At 43.1% G+C, this 12,474-nt stretch overlaps 1 protein-coding gene across 3 annotated transcripts; it reads left to right on the plus strand.

Moving 5' to 3' along the window:
• The first annotated feature begins 3,352 nt into the window (after positions 1 to 3,352).
• On the plus strand, positions 3,353 to 11,695 carry rnf8 (ring finger protein 8, E3 ubiquitin protein ligase). 3 transcript variants are annotated; one of them, XM_063001687.1, is made up of 8 exons: positions 3,353 to 3,589; positions 4,265 to 4,393; positions 6,219 to 6,887; positions 7,461 to 7,526; positions 8,622 to 8,711; positions 10,259 to 10,366; positions 11,104 to 11,308; positions 11,407 to 11,695. In XM_063001687.1, exons 1-8 carry the CDS (start codon positions 3,452 to 3,454, stop codon positions 11,541 to 11,543), a joined length of 1,542 nt encoding a protein of 513 aa, XP_062857757.1. In that variant the 5' UTR covers positions 3,353 to 3,451; the 3' UTR covers positions 11,544 to 11,695. The 3 variants fall into 3 exon arrangements, with proteins under 3 accessions (XP_062857757.1, XP_062857758.1, XP_062857760.1); XM_063001688.1 differs by having other exon boundaries at positions 11,104 to 11,315; positions 11,407 to 11,500; XM_063001690.1 differs by having other exon boundaries at positions 11,386 to 11,468.
• Positions 11,696 to 12,474: the final 779 nt, after the last annotated feature.

Raw genomic sequence — 12,474 nt, forward strand, 5'->3', positions numbered from 1 at the left:
CCAGACGGAAGCAAGGTGAAACGACCATGGTTGGGATAAGAAACGTCCTTGATAATGTTCCTCGCTTTGCTCATGCACCGTTTGTGATAAATGTCCTGTATGGTGGGTAACTGGGTGCCAGTGATGCGTTGGGCGGTTTTAACCACCCGCTGGAGAGCTTTCTGGTCAGCTGCGGAGCAATTGCTGTACCACACAGAGATGCAGTTTGAAAGAATGCTCTCAATGGTACAGCGGTAAAAGTCCACGAGTATTCTGGAGCAGGAGGCTTTCTTAAGTCTCCGTAGAAAGTACCGGCGCTGTTGTGCCTTTCTGACCAGGACTGATGTGTTGAGGGACCAAGAGAGATTATCGGAGATGTGGACGCCGAGGAATTTGAAGCTGGGCAGCCGTTCTACTACAGCACTCTTGATGCAGATAGGAGTGTGTGTCTGACTTCCTGTGATACTATGATTAATAATAATAATAATAATACAGCAGCTTTGAGCTATGAATTCCAACCCTCATTCAGACATGCAACCCAGTGGAACTCTATGTTCTCTGGAACAACAGACTGGTTGTTTTTATTTTTGACACTCTGAACCCCAAACCACTTCCTGATTTTGGTGACGACAGCGAAAATACCAAAAACTCTCAATGTTGAGTGTACAAACATACACACTGGATGTTGATTTACAAGGCTGAACTACCAGGGTGCCGATATCATTTATTATGGCTCACTTACCTAGACTAAATGTCACAGCCTTCATATCGTCTGGCATCAGTGAGTCTTGGCCACCCAACAACCTGTCAGCGGTTTGGAGATATCTCACCCATTCATCTGGCCATAACAAATCAGACCTTATTAAAGTAACTCAGGTCTTAATGTTGATTAGATCTGCTGTGTTTAACACGTAAACGACAAAAAATCCTCACCCTCACACGCACTGTCAGATCAACATCTAATAGATCCCTCACCCTCACACGCACTGTCAGATCCACATCTAATAGATCCCTCACCCACACACACACCATCAGATCCACATCTAATAGATCCCTCACCCTCACACACACCATCAGATCCACATCTAATAGATCCCTCACCCTCACACGCACCATCAGATCAACATCTAATAGATCCCTCACACTCACACGCACTGTCAGATCCACATCTAATAGATCCCTCACCCTCACACGCACTGTCAGATCCACATCTAATAGATCCCTCACCCTCACACGCACTGTCAGATCCACATCTAATAGATCCCTCACCCTCACACGCACCATCAGATCAACATCTAATAGATCCCTCACCCTCACACGCACTGTCAGATCCACATCTAATAGATCCCTCACCCTCACACGCACTGTCAGATCCACATCTAATAGATCCTTTACACTCACACACACCATCAGATCAACATCTAATAGATCCCTCACCCTCACATGCACCATCAGATCGACATTTAATAGATCCCTCACCCTCATAAGCACCATCAGATCAACATCTAATAGATTCCTCATTCTCATATGCACCATCAGATCCACATCTAATAGATCCCTCACCCTCACACGCACTGTCAGATCCACATCTAATAGATCCCTCACCCTCACACGCACCATCAGATCCACATCTAATAGATTCCTCATTCTCATATGCACCATCAGATCCACATCTAATAGATCCCTCACACTCACACACACCATCAGATCAACATCTAATAGATCCCTCACCCTCACACGCACCATCAGATCAACATCTAATAGATTCCTCATTCTCATATGCACCAGTGCTACCCAAGAGGCATTGGCATGCACATTCTGTGAAGTGGTTCTAATGTTTTGGCTCATCAGTGCATATAGTGTACTCTGTCCAGTGCATTGATTGGTATTTATGGGGCCCGGTCTTGTATGGCTGGAAGTAACTGAAATAAATACAGATCAGGCTACAGATTCATATGACATTAATTTGCGCTGTGTTACAATAAAAGTGACTAATAACCTTTTTATATTTAAAGTTCATTCATTGACGTGTTTAAGTACAAGGAGATTAAATGAAGGTGGTTGTGCCCTTTCTAACAGTGAGTTGGTGGCTGGTGTGAGCTCTGAAGAACTATATTAATAGACTCAACAGGACGTCGGTGAGTGATGCAGCGATCTGAAGTACTTTCGGTGCGCTTACCAAGAAATGTATAAACGGCTCCTGGGTGTGAACAATGAGTAAATGTGTGAGTGTCATCTGGGCACCATAGTCTTCATCCCTGGGTTTATTCCTGCCTAACACAGGACCCAGTGCGACCCTGACATGATTGGATGGTTAGTAAAACGAAATGAATCAAGTAATGAGTTGTTGTGTAGTGTATTCAGGGTTAATATGCTGGCACCATCTAGTGATAGTCAGTGTTCTCACAGTCACCGAGATTCAGAATAGGAGTCGACTCCCTCGAACTTAGTGGAATCGAACAACCCTACTGACTAAACCAAACTAGTGAAAGTAAAAAGGACAACGTAGTTTCAAGTCTTTTACTTATTTTGCACTGTTTATTTGACATGTGTTTTGGCTTTGTAGCCTATTCTTAAAAATAGAGTAAACAATATAAATTCGTGGAACCGATTCTTTAAATCGGTTCAATCGACTCCGAAACATTTCAACAAAATAATGCACTTGTTTATACCATAAACCACATTGTCGTGTGATTTGGTTAATAAAAAACAACTTAATAGTTCATATTAAAAGATCAAATTTTAATGGGAATTGGGAATCAAATCATTTTTACTGATTGAATCTTTCTGCTCTGGAACAACATTAACTAAATGTTTTAGCTACTGTGTTTTTCACAGTTACTAAACTAAACATATGTGAATAATGAGCATAATGGCTTTGAATTGTTTTTGAACTTTTAGTTTTAAACTTTACATTTTAGAGTAAAGAAAAAGAAGACCTAACTCGTAGAATCGACTCTTTGAATCGGTTTGAAAGAATCAAAAAATAATTTCCAAAAATAGTTTTATTATTTATACTATAAACCACTGTGACATATTACATGCGTAAGACAACATCTGTCTTTTAATCCAAATGATATATTTTACTACACTGTGTTTTACTTTTCTTGTAATTAAATTTGTTGTGGAATCGATTCTAGTTCTTTGATTCCCACCACCACGAATCAGATTCGGAGTCGACTTGAAACCTTGTGTAATTGAACCACCTTACTGATTAAATCTTGATCTGAAACACAATTAACCAAATATTTCATTATAATTAGGTGCCTCTTAGTGTATTTGGTGTTTTTATTTTTTTAATATTTTTCACTTTTGTACGTTTGTTGTTAGATGTTGAATAATTTGACGTGTGTTTCTCCACAGGGTGGCGTGTCTGTTTACCAACTGAATCGAACTGTGTGAACCGAACGCACAATGTCTAATATATGAAAGAAAAAAAGGGGTTTAATTTTGTATATATGGCGTAGTAATTATGGAAGAGGTTGCAGAAGAGCCGTCTTGTTTATCGCCAACGAAAGGGGAAGAAAATTCTGTGGAGAATGAAAACATTTGGTGTTTAAAGCGAGTCGAAAAAGACAGCGAATGGCTGCGACTGTTCGAAAATACTGAGGTAAACTTAGAAGCTAACATGCTAACTGTAGCCAAATTGTAAAAACAACTTAGACAATTTAGAATTATTACTATTTACGTTAAATGAAGAAGAAGTAACTGATAAAGCAATTTAAACAAAGCTTAATAATCATTATTTTGGGCTTTTATCATAAAGAGCTAACAGGCTAACTGCACAAGGCTAATAACTAATATAGGCTAATGTCTTCATAACATCAGGTTCACGGTATTCCGCACATTTTATTTCACAACTAAATACCAGCAGCTGAAACAAATGGTTTAGATAGCTAGATAATGTTCTACGTCCAAGCTGTTACAAATTTGTTTTTGGTCAGTCAAATAATAAATAAAGTCAATTAGTAACCGGTTTGCTTAGTGTATGGCACGCTGTTATTGTTAACAGTAATCCGTACAGCAGCCAGATAAACTTTCCTTTACATCAATATTCACAGGTTTGAATAGTCCAGAACTAATATGATATACTATTTGCTGTATAAAATACTATATTACATGAATACAGTAAAATAAATTCAACAATAAAGGCAAATCACACAGAAGAGCCAGACTGTACGGAAAACTGTGACCTTTGGTTTCGTTTCACATCTTGAGTCATTTGCCTAATGGCTAACTTTGCCATTTCTTTTAATTCTATTTTGTTTTTCTGTTATAAACTCAGGTGAGCATTGGACGTGGATTAAATGTCACCCATCAGATTCTGTCAGTGAGCTGCCCGCTGATGATCTCCAGAAAACACTGCAGCTTTAAGCAGAGAGAAGATGGACAGTGGACAGTAACTGACAATGAGGTAAACTAACACTGGTACTTTTATTCTGTAATTACACTCGAAATGTAATAGAGACCGGAAAAGACTAAACAAGCTGATCAAGAAAGCGAGCTCTGTCTTGAACTGTTTTCTCGAACCTGTACAGGAGGTGGGAGAAAGGAGGATGATAGCCAAGCTGTCATCCATGCTGGACATCACCACACATCCACTACATGAGTCTGTAGGGGTCCTAACAAGCTCCTTCAGTACCAGACTCCTCCACATCCTAAATTAGGTTTCCACCAGTGATACTAGGGGTGGGTTTATAAAATCGATTTTTCGATTCGAATCGATCTTTATTTGAACGATCCGATATCGATTCATGTAAACGCGAGATCGATCTTTTAAATACGCCCCTTTTTACGGTGTACACGGAAATCTGTTACCCCCTTTAATCTCGCGTGACCAGCCGCTGTTTTTGTGCGCAACGAGATCTGACCTGCACATCAGTTCAGCCTGGCAGAAGCTCAAGTTATGCCTGGTTCACACTACATGATTCTAGCCCTGATTTTCGCTCGGCGACGGGTCGGTGCTGGATTCGGGAGGAACTCGGTGTTCGCTCTGCGATCAAAACTCGGCTCTCGATCAATGTGAGAAACAGCGAGGGGAAACACAGGGGAGAGGTTGTAAACAGGTGGTTCAGGGGCGTAATATAGTTTCTATCATAATACATCAGCACACGAGTTTTACAGTATTTCTGACCTGATCGTTCTCTACAAAACAAAATATTTATTAACCTCCAACTCACTATAGAACAAGCCATGCTGCTCGTGTTGCCAAATCCACTCAGATTCATTTATTTCATCAGCGCACAAACTTTCATCTCTCGCTACTTGTTGATGTGCATGTTTGGACGTGGTATCATTAAACCTTTCATCACTTCTCACGTGTGTTTTCGTGACAAAACGTAGTTTTGGAGACCAGAGAAGCTCGCCTGTGATTCCAGTTGGAGATAGATAGTGAACATTACAGCGACCCGGCAAATCAGAAAGTCGTGTAGTGTAAACTTGGCATAAGCTGTTCAACAGCCAGGTGTATGTTTACATTACATTTACAATGTTGTAGTGTGTCAGACATATAAAATAATAATAAAAAATGAATGTTTCTGTTTTGGATTAATTATTTATGTAAACAAAATACACAAATATTTTTAATAATGTTCTTTGTACAATTATCACATTCGTTCTCTGAACATCTTTACGTATTTAAACAAAACCTGTTAATGTAACTCAAATATGCCTAACTGTGTCGAATCGAAATCGAATCGGAAATCGAATCGAATTGGGACCTTGTGAATCGAATCGAATCGATCCAGGAAATTAGTGGCGATACCCAGCCTTAAGTGATACGCCTATTATTTTCAGTTGTCGTATGTATATGGATAAAATTATTGGTAAGCATGAAGAAAAGCTCGGTTTAAAGAAACTCCAGTGTCCTGCACAGAGCTTTGACTTCAGCCCCACTTAACAGTTCTGGAATGAACTGGAATACCAATTGAGGCTTGCTTTACCAACATACAAATCCTCTTTTCAGAGAATTGGCTGTTCACACAGAGGTCACTCTATTCTACTACAGTTTCTTTTTTAAATGGGACGTTCAGCAAGTTCACGGTCATGTGTCCAAATACTTTTGGCCATATAGTGTTTGTTCTGGTTGTCCTAATGAGATTTGATGACGGGCAACACCCTGATGTACTCTGTGATCAAAACTACACGTAGTCTTGTTTTTATCACATATGTTTTGCCATATAGAGTATGTCCTTCATTTCGTTTATCAATCCCAAGCTTTTCTTTCCTCCACCTTTTAGAGCATGAACGGGGTGTGGGTGAACGGAACTCGGATTTCCCCCGGGAAACCTCACGCTCTGCAGGAGGGGGACGCAGTGCGGCTTGGCGTCCCTCTGGATGGCAACCTGGTGGAGTTCGAGTACGTCCTGGTCCACTCCTGCTTCGATAAAATCAAGGACTTCTTGACTAAATCCACCAAAGTGGAAGCCAGCGCCAACGTCTCGGCGCCCAAACAAAAAAGGTCAAAGCGCAAGTTTGCCGCGGACGAAACTGATCCAGGCACCGCGGCGGATCCGAAATCGAAGCTCTTTCGCACTTCCGACACTGACAAGTCCGACGGGCTGTCGTGTCCGACGGCAGCAGCAGCAGCACCCGATCAGGCCGGACCCAGCGACCCGCCCGGCGTCCTCACGGGTTCGGGTTCTAGCGACAGCAGCCAGCGTCTGGCCACGTTACAGCGGTACAGTAAGAATCTGAGAGCACTGAAGGAGCGGATCGGGGCCACGCAGAGGCGGGCGGCCGAGTTGCAGGGGCAGGAGGGCGCCAGTCCGGAGCGGCAGCAGAAGATTCTGGTGCTACAGGAGCAGATGGAGCTGCTGCAGGGAGAGCTGAACTCACAGCAGGAGCTGGCGCTGCAGTGCGTGCAGATCCTGGAGAGGTCCACGTGTCAGGAGGAGAGGCGGCTGGTGGTGAGTTCATTATCGCAATGTTTAATCCTCTTTCCATCTGTACTAGTCTGACGGCTTTTTAAATGGAGCTCAACCGCACCTAGTATTCGTTTACTTTGTCTGATAGTTAAATATTGTGATTTTAATTTGTAGAGCTGCATTTTAATGTCTGAAGGATGTCTTGGGTGGCACACAGGCTTAATGCGCACGCCCAACACTTCTGAGACCTCGAGCTTTTGAGTTTAAATCATAGTCTGTGCTAATATCCTTGCTGGGCGTCTTGACGGCCACAATTGGCTGTGCCTGAAGGAGAGACATGGACTGGGCTTTATTGCCACTGCACTAGTGGTGTTGTATTCACTCTGTACGAGGCTTAATACACCACTGGCAGGTGAAACGATGCCCCTGGTGAGTGGGCACACTGTAGTCTCGGGTTTTCGTAGTCTGCTCAAGGGTGGGTTAAGTGGCAAGAGAATTGCAACATGGAAACTGGCAGATATTACACTGAAAGCAATATAAGGAGGCATTAAAAGAAGTGTTTTAATTAAAAATAATATTAGAATACAAGATGTGTCTGTTTTTTTTTCATTAAAGATGGAGAAGAGCCAGCAGAAAGAAGAAGAAGGTCTGAAGAAACAGTTAGAAGAGGCTTTAAAAGAGGTAGGAACAGTATACTTTATCATATGTTATCGTATGGACGCACTATGGACATTATGGGCCGCTGGGATCCAGGATTCGAATCCCCAGCAATTGGCTACGTCTGAGAGAAAGGGATTAGGGACGAGACCCAGATATAGATGCGTGTTACTAACCTGTTATAGGCTGGTTGATGTTATAAACAGTAACAGGACACAGGACGGTAGTGGAAGTTTCACACTCTGCTTTGGTGACATTGGAAAACATAATAACTCAGATTCGTTACAAAATAAAGGAGCTGGTTGCCAAATTAAAGATCTAAAATAAATCAAAACCATCGAACCTGTTTTTATACGACTGAAAACTGATCTAACACGATCACTACAGAAAGAAAACGAAACTACTTTAATCTAATTGGGCTAAAGCAAAATAAAGAGGGGAAAACACCTGATTACCTAGGGTGTACGTGCCAAGTGTATAGGGCACCCCCTCTTACCTGTGGGACACAATACAGGAGAGGGTTTTTAAGACACATGGCAACATCGCTTATACACAATATGTGCAAGGCCGTCTAACTAGCAGCCTAGCAGTTGGTGACCTGGCGATTCCGGGCCAGATCTGCTTTCAGTCTTGAAGCTCCGTCCAGTTCCGTGTATCCGCGGTGTCTGATTCGATTAACATCGGCTGCATACAATGACAGAAGAGAGAGCGGAAAAAGCAGACGCACTGCGGCCCTGACCAGGAAATGTGATAATGTAGCGGATTATTATCGAAAACACATTTACTAGGACTGATTAGGACTAAGTGGGTAGCACTGTCGCCTCACAGCAAGAAGGTCCTGGGTTCGATCCCCAGGTGGAGCGGTCCGGGTCCTTTCTGTGTGGAGTTTGCATGTTCTCCCCGTGTCTGTGTGGGTTTCCTCCCACAGTCCAAAGACGTGCTAGTAAGGTGAACTGGAGATACAATATTGTCCATGACGGTGTTCGATGTAACCTTGTGAACTGATGAACCTTGTGTATCGAGTGACTACCGTTCCTGTCATGAATGTAACCCGAGTGTAAAACACCACGTTAAAATCCTAATAAACAAACAAATCATCTTTTGTTCTCTTACCTGCAGCACCACAGAGTGATGGAAGAGCTCCAGCAAACGAAGGACCGTAATAACGAGGTGCTTCAGGCCAAAGATAAAGAGCTGGAGGTCACCAAGGTATCCTGACACCATCAAACACCCCATACGAGCAGCACAGGGGTGACACGGGCAGGGGAAAAGGCTAAATATTACAAAGATGAAACTTTGGGAGCCTCCTCAGGTGGCATAGAGGACAATGTAGATTTAAATAAAATAGGATTCAAATATTATATGAATGATTGCTTTAGAAGTTGCCACATCCGTCGACGTCAGTCGTCTGCATTTGATTGATTTGGCACAGTTTTTATGCCGGACGCCCTTCCTGGCACAGCCCTCGTATTTATCCGTTCTGGGGACCGGACGCTAGATAAAAATTATTTATAAGAAATAAGTCATAATAAAGGTCATTTGCGCTCACACTGACATGGGAGCCTCAAACCTGCAGCCTTCAGCCTGAGGTGGGTATAAAGGTGTGCATCCGAACCATCTTGAGGTAAATAAAAAAAATAGATGTAGGTAGAATATATAAACAAAATAATTCTTAATATATAGAACTAGAAGATTCCACAGTCATCAAACCTGAGCGATCATATGTGAGAGGCAGAACGACAGCAATCCATCATCCCTGATCATAGAGGCCTGACCTCAGCCCCACTGAACAGCTCTGGAATGAACTGGAACAGTTGTAACAGCCTGACTAATGAATATTTTGACCGAATGGGCACAAATTACCACAGACGTACTTTAAAGTCTTGCGCTAAAAAATCACATAGAGGTCAGGAAGCTCGTGGTCAGGTGTCTGAATACTTGTGGTCGTGTAGTGCAGTGTATCTAAGCTTGCTAGTCGATAACAGTACAGTGGTACCTCTAGATACGAGCTGCTCCACATACGAGCTTTTCGAGATCGGACAAAATTTCTGCTCTAGATACGAGCCCAGATCCAAGATACGAGCCGGGCTGGAGCTTCGGGGACGCTACCGCTAGTTTGCGCGTCGGCGCAAGGGAGCCGTTTCAAAGGAATTTCCCAACTACTACTACTACTAGTACAGTTTTGTTTAAAGTGTAAGAAAGGCCTGTTTTAGTGTACCCGTACGTATCTACGCTTCGTACCTTGCCAGTATCCCTTCCTCCCCCCCTCTCTCCTCAGCCGCTCTCCGTTAGCCGCGCTCATCTGTCGCCAAGGTAAGATTACTGTACCGTATTTTATACATTTTTCTTACTGTTTTTTTTATACATTTTTCTTTTATTTATTTATTTTGTTATGTTTTATATGTTTATACATGTGTTTTTCTTAATTAAAAACGTGTATTTTTCCATAATTTACGGTATTTTAGGGACTTGTCCGAGGGCTGGAACGGATTAATTCTATTTCCTTTATTTTAAATGGGGAAAATTAGTTCGAGATACGAGCTGCTCTACTTACGAGCTCGGCTCTGGAACGAATTAAACTCGTATCTAGAGGTACCACTGTATAGGCATTTAGACATGCCCTCTTCTCAGGAAGGTAGGATGATGTAAAATGTGTCTGTGTAGAGAGAGAGACCCGTCGTCTATTCTAAAATGCACTATGCAAATAAATTGACTTGATAAGAGCGTCTGCTGAATTCTGTGACTGTCTGGCACAGGAGGAGAAGGAGCGGGCGAGAGCTCAGAGGGAGGAGGTGGTCACACAGATGACCGAGGTCCTGGAGAACGAACTGCAGTGCATCATCTGCTCCGAGCTCTTCATCGAGGTACGAACGCGCACCACTCGCCACTGCTGGGATCTCCAGAGCTGTGCTAGCGACCGGACCGGACCGGACCGGGTCGGGTGTCTTAACAGGCAGGAGGTTGAATGGGTTCCTAATTGCTGCTCGTTGCTCGAGGGGTGGGGAAATCCAGGAGCACCGTAGCGTGTCTCTCCGCACGCCTTACGTCTCTCTCATGCAGGCACAGTCACAGAATGTTTATTTTCGGGGGTCTCGCATAGAGCCGCATCACGTATTTTTCATGCTGATGCAGCAGCCACAATGAGGAACCCAGTTGACCTCAACCTCTCCTCAGCCACAGCCGATACCTAACTAGCATGTTAGACCGCTCCGCCACCCGCGCGGCCACGTTATTGGCTTTTAATTAAATGCTAATCATCAAATGTTGTGTTTAACCGGAACACTGATTATTTAAAATCATTGATATGCGTCCAACGTTGTGGCAACAGTTTGGGGAAGGTCCTTTCCTCTTTTATGTGCACAAAGCCAGGCACATAAGGGCATGGTTCATATGAGTGCACAGAGCCTCTTTTAACACCTCACAATGAGTTAGAACGTCAACTGAGGACCAGAACTTATCGCCTGATGTCGGCGCCTGACCTCGCGAATGTTCTTTCGACTGCACGGGTGCAGATTCCTACAGACACACTCCGAAATCTTATCAATACAAAACGAAAGCTTTCCCAGAACAGTTTCTGACTCGCTGTTATCGCATGTTTCAGGCAGTGACGCTCAGCTGCGCTCACAGTTTCTGTCAGTACTGCATCGGCGACTGGCGGAGACGCAAGGACGAGTGTCCCATCTGCAGGCAGCCTATCGTCTCTCAGGCTCGCTCCCTGGTGCTGGACAACTGCATCGACCGCATGGTGGAGAACCTCGGCGCCGCCATGAGGGACAGACGAGCGGAACTGGTCACGCAGAGGAAAGGTGAGAGGTGCGTCCCGGATGTCTAATGCAGAGTTTATACGCTCGGTGTTGTGAGATCGCATCAACAGCTCATTCAGAACCATGGTGAGTGTTTACAGGTCAAAGTAAAGCCGCGGCTCTTGGAGCGGGGGTGATTCAGAACAGCGGTAGCGGCGGCGGCGCTCGGTCCAGCCGTCCAGCCAGGAGAGGGCGGCGTTCTAAAGCCCGGGTCACAGTACCGTCTCCGCTCTTGTGACCGGTTTACGTAGCGGGATTGGAAACAGCAGCTTTCTGTTAACGTGCATCCGCATGAGACTGTGAATTGTACAGCCACCGATTTGTTCTTTATTTTTACGTGTATATTTGTGTTGTTTTGTGTCATCAATAAAGCAGAATTTTTGTTTTTCACTCTGGAAAATTGCTGAAGCGTTCTGACAGTGTTTACCTGCATGTGTTTGAGCTTATCTACCTTTCCTGTGGTGGGAACTCCCTACATATTTATCCATACGGTATTGCTTCTCACCTATATGATAAATAATCAGAAATTGTGCCTGTTGCTATTTACAGATTTATAGATTGCCTTTCAATAATTTATTAAAATATCTGTGGACGGGTGTAAAATGTTATTGACTGGAATAAGGTTAATGCTTTTTGCAACCCCAAATCAGAAAAAGTTGGGACAGCATGGAAAAGGCAAATAATAAAAAAACACAGAGTTCTTTATATTTACACTGACTTTTATTTCATTGCAGACAGGATGAACCTGAGATATCTCATGTGCTCAACTTTATTTCATTTATTCATAAACATCCATTCCTGCATTTCAGGTCTGCAACACATTCCAAAAAAAAAAGTTAGGACAGTAAAGCATTTACCACTTTGTAATGTTGCCTCTCCGTCCTATTCCCCACACTTAAAAGACGTTTAGGCACCGAGGAGACCAGGTGATTTAGTGATTCAGCTTTTATTTTGTCTCGTTCCTTTGGGCTCGGCTTTATTGTCATTCAACCACTTACATGATAGAACGAAATACACTTACCCAGGCCTCGGTGTGTGCGACATGAATGAAATAAGAATAAACTAAGATAAGTATAAAAATAGAGTAAACTAAGAAGGTACAAGTAAAAAGTATTTACATTTTACAGTATTGCACAAAGAAGTGCTGTTGATCTAAATTGCATTTAAAA

The sequence above is a fragment of the Trichomycterus rosablanca genome, chromosome 9 (assembly GCF_030014385.1).
Source record: "Trichomycterus rosablanca isolate fTriRos1 chromosome 9, fTriRos1.hap1, whole genome shotgun sequence".
Lineage (NCBI taxonomy): Eukaryota > Metazoa > Chordata > Actinopteri > Siluriformes > Trichomycteridae > Trichomycterus > Trichomycterus rosablanca.

Excerpts from the sequence above, each read along its gene's own strand:
- rnf8 (XM_063001687.1), top strand. The coding sequence starts at position 3,452 with ATGGAAGAGGTTGCAGAAGAGCCGTCTTGTTTATCGCCAACGAAAGGG. Across the intron at positions 8,712-10,258 it reads AAGAGCTGGAGGTCACCAAG|GAGGAGAAGGAGCGGGCGAG; the intron begins GTATCCTGACAC and ends TGTCTGGCACAG. Across the intron at positions 10,367-11,103 it reads GCTCCGAGCTCTTCATCGAG|GCAGTGACGCTCAGCTGCGC; the intron begins GTACGAACGCGC and ends CGCATGTTTCAG.